At 42.0% G+C, this 7638-nt stretch overlaps 1 protein-coding gene across 1 annotated transcript; it reads right to left on the bottom strand.

The window, feature by feature from the left end:
- Nucleotides 1-1085: 1085 nt before the first annotated feature.
- Nucleotides 1086-4630, bottom strand: LOC137905962 (transcription factor Sox-9-A-like). Its single transcript, XM_068750248.1, has 3 exons — nucleotides 4203-4630; nucleotides 3579-3826; nucleotides 1086-3246 (listed from the first exon to the last, which is right to left on the bottom strand). The coding sequence occupies exons 1-3, from the start codon at nucleotides 4628-4630 to the stop codon at nucleotides 2486-2488; spliced, it is 1437 nt and encodes a 478-aa protein (XP_068606349.1). The 3' UTR covers nucleotides 1086-2485.
- Nucleotides 4631-7638: the final 3008 nt, after the last annotated feature.

Below are 7638 nucleotides of genomic sequence, written 5' to 3'. Positions count from 1 at the left end.
TGTTAAAATATCCAATGCTAACTATAGTCAGTCAACATCAGAAACTAAATTGTTGAATAGAAAAAAACCTCATTACATTTTTTAATGAGCCATTTTTCTGTTTCTTCACTCTACATCAAATGTGCCGTGTAAAGATAAATGGCTGTTTCTTTCTTCACAGCTCACCCATAAAATATGACAGGAAGCTGATTCCTGTCAATTTTTATATGTCATGGTGGTGTAATGGTTGGTAATTCTGTTTAAACTCGTCAAAACAGGGTTTTATTTTACGTTTTCATTTATTGACAGTTAGAAACTCACACTTTTGCTTACATGATAAAATCTCGACTAGCCAAATCCCCCCCCCCCCCCAATCATATTCCCATATCATTCCACTTTATAGATATGTTGAGCAACGCGCTCGACATTTAGTCGAGATAAGTGCTTGGCGCTTTACTTCCACTTTCTCCTTCTGCAACGATCACATCTAATTCTATAACTCTACTATCAAGCAGAGGTTTAAAAACGAAACCGCGGAGAGGTGGGGTGCAACAGAGTGACGCTCCGTCCAGTGGATGTGAGGAAAGAGACGTCATCTGTGATTGTGGCTGAGATTTCAACGCAAAGCTATAGTAGCTGATTGTGTTTACACTGTCACTGATTTATTAAAGTCGGCTCTATTCCTATATTTCTTGGCCAGTAATGAATAAACAATATTCAATGTCTAGTTTGTTTCTTTAAGCTCTGGTGTATACAGGCAAAGGGGGGGGGGGGGGGCATACGTCTTAACGGTCCATGGTAAGAATGGACCTGTGACCGCATGGTCTGAGAAGCCAGGAGCAAAACCGCTGTTCCCAGTAGCTGGAATAACGTTGATACAACAAATTATTTTCCCACATTAAATGTACCAAACTGCTGATGGAGGCAGGGATCAAATGGGCACTGATTAATAGAGTCTTCATTCATTGTTGGCAAAAATGTTAAGTAAATGAAACCTTAATTTAGATGAGCTTATTGTTGCGTTTTATGAACCTCACTCATTCGTGAGGCATATTGGTCGGAGCATGATTGCTAATAATGGAATGGGACAAGGGCATATTTCTCAGTGTTTGATTTTATTGCAAACAATATAATACAAAAGATAAGCTTTTAAGACAATGCCATATTTACCTACGGAAACTGCATTAAGAGGATGACATGAGAACTAATGATATAAAATGAGGAACACAACTCTTTTTCAATGTCGGCAAGTATCCTGTTGATTCCAGCAAATTCTTTACAAAAACACGGCATCCATATCTATTAATTCATTTTTGTTAGCATGATAAGAGAGAAGACGTCCAATTGTTCTTTTTTTTTTTAGAGAAAAACTCATATTTATAAGTAATCTCCAACATAACTCGATCATGAATAACAGAAACTTTTGTACGGAAACATTTACAAATGATAAATAAACAAATCTGTCACTCACAACAGCAAGCTATTCCACTGGAAAAATGTTCATCTCGGATAGCTGCTAAATTTAAGAAAAGATAATTGCAAATATTTATTTTCAAATAAAATTAATGCTAAAGAATAAATTAAGACAAAGGTTAGGAAAAAAGAACGAGACTGATTTATGTCAGACTCAGACCTGCTGGCTGCTGAGGAGAGTCGGGTCAAAGGTCACTTCCTGTATCTCCTCGAGCAGGAAGTCAGAATTACGCTGTGGTTTCGACACCCCAATGCCAATGGGAGGAGCTTCCCGACGGTGGCTCCAGAGGCACCGATGGTATCAAGGCAGTATACCCAGATATAAGCAAGCGCTGCTCGGTTACGTCTACCAGCAAAGTAAGGCCACTATTAGAATGACAAGGCACCTGCTATAGCATTTGTAACGCAATAATTTGAGCTGAAGCGACAAATATAAAGTGGAATATTTGACAAATTAATGTCCAAAAAGTTAAATCTATTTCAAACCTGCGTCGCTCAATTCTTGCATTTCATGTGAATGACAATAAAATATGTACAGTACAAAAACTCAAAGCAGAATTATGCTATTACAAGATGGCAATGTCAGTAAAGAGATGTCTCTTACTTCTGTACACAGAAAAATACATTAATGAGAAGTAAGGCCACTGAGGGTGTTTTTTCTTACCGGGTGGGCATTCCCGCTCCTTTTTAGATGTATGATACCTTCAAATCATGATTCTGATGATGACACTGATTACAATGAAGATGACAAGAGCAGAACACATACACAGTACATACTAAAATATTTATAAGCAATATGTCCTCACAGAGGATTTCACTTTTTTAATCTAAAAAAATATCATCACAATTCCAACCGATACAAAAGGCACTGTTGTGAGCCAATCAAAAGATATATTTTCAGTTCTATATTAAAAAAAAAAGGCATTTTTCTGTTGCCGTTGAACGGTGCGTGGCGCGGCGACACGAAGGCGCCCTTGGCAGAGAGGTCTGTTCATGTGGTGGGTGCTGAACAGTCAGTGCTGCGGCCGCCTCCTCATGGCCTCGAGAGCTGTGTGTAAATGGGCTGCTGCTCCCAGTGCTGTGGACTGAGAGTCTGGGGCACGGAGGGCACCCCGGCGTTGTCGGCAATCGGGGTGTAAATCGGCCTCTGGCTGGGGCTCATGTAGCTGAAGGTGGAATACAGGCCCGAGCCTTGGCCCGCTGCGTGGCTGTAGTAAGAGTTGGCACCGTTTTGGTGGTCTGAATAGTCGTATTGTGCTCTCGTGATGGAGGGGTAAGAAGAGGCGCTGTAGTGTTGCAAGTTGAAGGAACCGTAGGTGACATGCTGAGGAGAGCCCTGCTGCTCGCTGTAGTGGCTCGGGCTCAACTGCTCCGTCTTGATCTGGGTGGTTCTTTGTTGACCCTGCTCTCCTCCTCCACCCAAGGTGGTCAAAGAGTGCTGCTGCTGCTGCTGCTGCTGCTTGGACATCCAAGCGTGGGCCCCAACACTGGCTGCTTGGCCGACCGAGGAACCATTAATGCCATAGCTGCCGGTGTAGCCAGCCTGGGCTGCTCCAGTCACCCCAGCGTGGCTGTGAGGTGGCAGGTATTGATCAAACTCATCAACGTCAAAGCTTCCCATGTTGGAGATGACCTCGCTGCTAAGCTCGCCAATGTCCACAGCGCCGAAGTCGATGTTGAGCTGGCGACTGGTGCCCTCCTGCATTGAGCGGCCCTCACGCTTCAGGTCCGCTTTGCTCGAGGGCAGATCAGTCTTCGGGGTTGTCGGGGGTGTTGGTGGGCCCTGGGACTGACCTGGTTAGAGGAAAGGGGTTGGGTTTAGGGGTTGTCCTTAAAGTTGAAATTATCCTTCTACTTTATCCACTGATGCAAAGAAGATACTTCCTACATGGCAGACTTGTCAATGCAAATTACTTGGTGAAAGGATTTTACTGGCACCATTATGACAGGTGTATTTGCTCAATGACTTGTAAAAGCCGCTAATCATTAACATGCATCTACCCAAGGCCCTAAATTGATTTCTACAAACGGTTCCAAATAGAGTGATTTCTGAAAAACATAATGGAAGCTGCTTTTTTTTCCTTTCTTAGTTCCTCTATTTGTCTTTTTTTTTTCTCTTCTCTTACCTGAGTGTTCTCCTGGGGAATGCACCTCGCCCACGCTGGACGCTGGAGAATCGGCCTGCTGCAGCGCCTTGAAGATCGCGTTGGGGGAGATGTGCGTTTGCTCGCTGTCCTCTGGATCGTTTTGCCCGTTCTTGACAGACTTTCTCCGCCTTGGCTGATACTTGTAGTCAGGGTGGTCTTTCTTGTGCTGTACCCTCAAGCGCTCAGCTTCTTCCACAAACGGACGCTTCTCCACCTCATTGAGTAATCTGAAATTGGAGAGTGGAAAATTCACATTAAAATGCATTAAATAACCGAGAAACACGAGAGGCAGTTGATGGATGTGTGAGAAAGAGGACATTTAGGAATTACTGCGTAGACTGACTCGATCATGAATAAGCAAAACCGGCCGAGTTTACGTGTTATACGTTTATAAGAAAAATAAATACACAAATATATACTTATATCTGGTAAAGAAGCATTAATAAGATGAGATGAAACGTATTTGTCAAATGTCCGAATTACAAATCTCTACTTGAAACAGTAGGCAGGTGGTGCATCACGGAAAAAAAAACTTAGTCCAGTGCGCACAGCGGTGCGTAAATACGCGCTGCGAAAGAGACTGGAAATGCAAGTCGATCTTACCTCCAAAGTTTGCCCAAGGTTTTGCTGAGTTCCGCGTTGTGCAGATGCGGGTATTGATCAGCCAGTTTCCTCCGCGCAGCCTGAGCCCAGACCATGAACGCGTTCATGGGTCTTTTTACATGAGGCTTATTTTTACTTGAGCCGTTGACGCGCACCGGCATGGGCACCAGCGTCCAGTCGTAGCCCTTCAGCACCTGGGACACCGCGTCTCTGATACACACGGGGAATTTGTCTTCTTCGCCCTCCTTCTTGTAGTCTGGGCCCAGAAGAAGGTGGTTGTCGGACGGCCGGGTGTTCTCTGCGTCCGAGCCGGACCCGGAGGGGCATGGCGAGCCAGCGGAGTCCTCGGACATGCTGGGACTGGGAGCGTCAGACTGACACTTCTCCTGTTCTTCTGTCATCTTCAGGTAAGGGTCGAGGAGATTCATGCGAAAGAAAAATGACTGAGCAGCTTTACGCAGTAAAAAACGGAGAAAATCCTTTTCTCTAAATCCAAAGCGCTGCGCCCGGAGACTGCAGTGACAGCCTGAGGACGGCACGCAGTTTGACTTGCAAACTTGAATCCTTTAAAAAAAAAAAAAGAAAACACACACACAGGCAAAAAATAGTATGAATAAAAAAAGTTTTGTGCAGTCCTTTTCTTTTCGAATATTCGCAGAGGCAGACTTGCGAATGAGCCTGTCCTTTCTAACGGATGACTGAGAACGCGTAATCTTAGAGGCAAATGCGTCTTGGACACCTTCTCTGGGAAGGATTGCTGAGGAGTCTACAGACGCGGGCGGCGATGGCTGGATTTATGTTTGACGGCGAGGAAATGATTGGAGGAAACTTTTGGGAGGCGGAGATGTAACATGACGCTGCTCAGCAGGAGTAAAGCCCCAATTCAAGTCGGGAAAGGTGCTTTAAAAAAAACACAAAAAAGTTAAAAGTACAGCGTCTGAGGAAAATAATCGAAGTTTGGCCAAATTCATTCAAACTAAGTCCAAAGAGATGCAATAAAACAACGTTTGCCGTTTTAGCTCATTACTATGATATTAATATGGATACAGATTAATATCCAATGAGTTTAGTATAGACGCAAAGTTATAATAAATTCATTCATTAAAACAAAAACAAACAAGAAACATTCTTATCTCCTACGAAATGTATGCTTTATTTCTTTTTTTAAATTACACATTTTCCATATAATCAGTTTAATCGCCTCATAAATAAATACTTACGTGTTGTGATATCCCATGTTTAATATGGCAAACGTTTTTATTATTTATTAAACACTGAAAGTTACTTTAATGAAGGAAGTAATCTGCTGCTTGTAAGATACTCTTCGATTGATGACGGCAGTTTTATCACTATCCTGTACACGTTTTTTTTTACATGTTTGTGATCCATCTGATTATTTGAGCATAAACATTATTTATTTGTTTTTGGACATTCGCGTGATTTTGCAGTGAGTTTGCTGCACACTCGAGCCGCTCCGGGAGCTGCAGCCCAGCCAGTCGTGTCTCGGTGCGGCACGAAGGCCTCGTGGACCAATAGGGGGAGACAGCAGTCCAGAAACTCTGGAGGAAGCAGCTGCACGTGCGGCCTGCTGCAATTCTGCAAACAAAGCAACAGGCCAACACAATAAACGCTCCAAAGTGGAGTTATCTCTATTCACTGTTCAGACCGTCTTCATTCCGGCAGACGGTTGTTCAAACAAGGTGATAGTTTAGAAGAAAAAAGAAGAAAACAAAGTGTCTCATGCAAAATGTTTCTTATAAAAGATGTCACTCTGTCTCCCACTTAATTTGTCTTTATCTGGACATGCAGGCTGTTTGAAAGATGCTTCTCTTGGATTATAGATCATGAGAAGTTATTGTAAGCTTTGTATTAATATATTTATAAATGCTTGTACATTTTGTGTTTGTTGAATGAATAGCAGGAAAAGGGGTAGGAATGTGTAAATATGTACTTCCTACTCCTTTTCAAACATCATTTTTTGTTTTGTTCTTATGTATATATATTGTTTGTTTCCATGTGTTAAATAAAAAAACATACTCTACATACAAATAACAGCTGTTATTTCCACCATTAATATTATTATTAGCAATAATAATAATATTGTTATAATGTTATATAAAGATATTGCATATAATCGTATTACATAATCTTTAGCGGCGTGTAGAGAACCAGAGCAAAACGAGCAACAGTAAAATCTTCGTTGCTGGATTTGTTCCAGCGCTCGTTCTTGTGGACAAAGGACACTTTGTTGAAAGAATTCAAGTCACCGTAATCCATGTGTTAAATTTTAGACACCAAATCCGACTAAGTTTAAAGTTCATATTTAGTCGTGAAAGGATGTTTGCTATTTTTAACACAACATTACGATGTGGCGTTTGATTAGTTTGTCATTAGTTGCACCAACCTGAAGACTTTGTCTTTTCAAAAACTCCTTTGATGTGTCTTCCAATTTAGTTTTCATAAATTGCATTTTGGACTGTCATAACAATGCATTTGTTCAATAATTGTTTTTATCAATACACCTTTACCTTTCCTTGCAAATGTTTTTTTTTTGCAACGATTGCCATCTTTCTGCATAGTTCAAAATCTATTAGAAACTTTCACTGTCTTGACCCTGACATTTTCATTAAAAGCAGCCTAATATACCCGTCATATTTAGCTGCTCTTATTGAGAGACTAGAGACTCGACTGTCCTGTCAGAACTCCTGGACATGCTTTAATGATGTACATAAAAAAAAAACTTTTCATGAAAAGTTAATGTTGGTAAAAACAAAATAAATAATCACAGGGGACTGTAAAAAAACAAAGAAATGCACATGTTTCCCCCCCAACCAGTTAATAAGCATAATTACCCTGGCTTTAGAGCACTTCAAAATAACTCTGTTCTGGATTGAAACCTGCGATTACTCAATAAAGCGAAACTGCACGAGATGCATCTGAGAGCTGCAGCTGACATCATACTGCAGCATGAAGTGTTAATGGGTGCTGTTAAATTTAACTTTCATTAAACAAAGTTTTTATCAGAACAAATCAACATGCAGTAAGAATCAGATGTTGACTATTGGATGTGTGGCTTGAGCGCGCTGAGGCGACTCGTCTCGATGTGCAGAGGAGGAAACTCGATGACGGTTAACATGGAGGCATCAGAGGTGCGGTCTGGCACGTTTGCGTCCCAGCAGTGCCCCTCAGACTGACTTATGGTCAATCCGGGGAGGACACAGCTCTTGGGAGGCTAGGTCCGCCACTTACGGGGGGAACACTCGCATGTAGGTTTGGGTAGGTCTTGGGAAACTTCTCAGCTTGACTTCGAGCTGTGGCGTCAAAATTTTGAGGCAAACACTGAGGGTAAACTGCAAAATCATGTCTTCCACGTCTCTTTGCTCTCTCAGATTCCAAAGTAAACGTCTCAGCAGACCTCCCCTCTTCAGAATATTTT

The sequence above is a fragment of the Brachionichthys hirsutus genome, chromosome 16, assembly GCF_040956055.1.
Source record: "Brachionichthys hirsutus isolate HB-005 chromosome 16, CSIRO-AGI_Bhir_v1, whole genome shotgun sequence".
Classification (NCBI taxonomy): domain Eukaryota; kingdom Metazoa; phylum Chordata; class Actinopteri; order Lophiiformes; family Brachionichthyidae; genus Brachionichthys; species Brachionichthys hirsutus.
The sequence above is the reverse complement of the archived record's forward strand: the minus strand, read 5'-3'. Positions and strand labels throughout refer to the sequence as shown.

Excerpts from the sequence above, each read along its gene's own strand:
- LOC137905962 (XM_068750248.1), bottom strand. The coding sequence starts at position 4,630 with ATGAATCTCCTCGACCCTTACCTGAAGATGACAGAAGAACAGGAGAAG. Across the intron at positions 3,827-4,202 it reads ACCTTGGGCAAACTTTGGAG|ATTACTCAATGAGGTGGAGA; the intron begins GTAAGATCGACT and ends CTCCAATTTCAG. Across the intron at positions 3,247-3,578 it reads TTCCCCAGGAGAACACTCAG|GTCAGTCCCAGGGCCCACCA; the intron begins GTAAGAGAAGAG and ends TCCTCTAACCAG.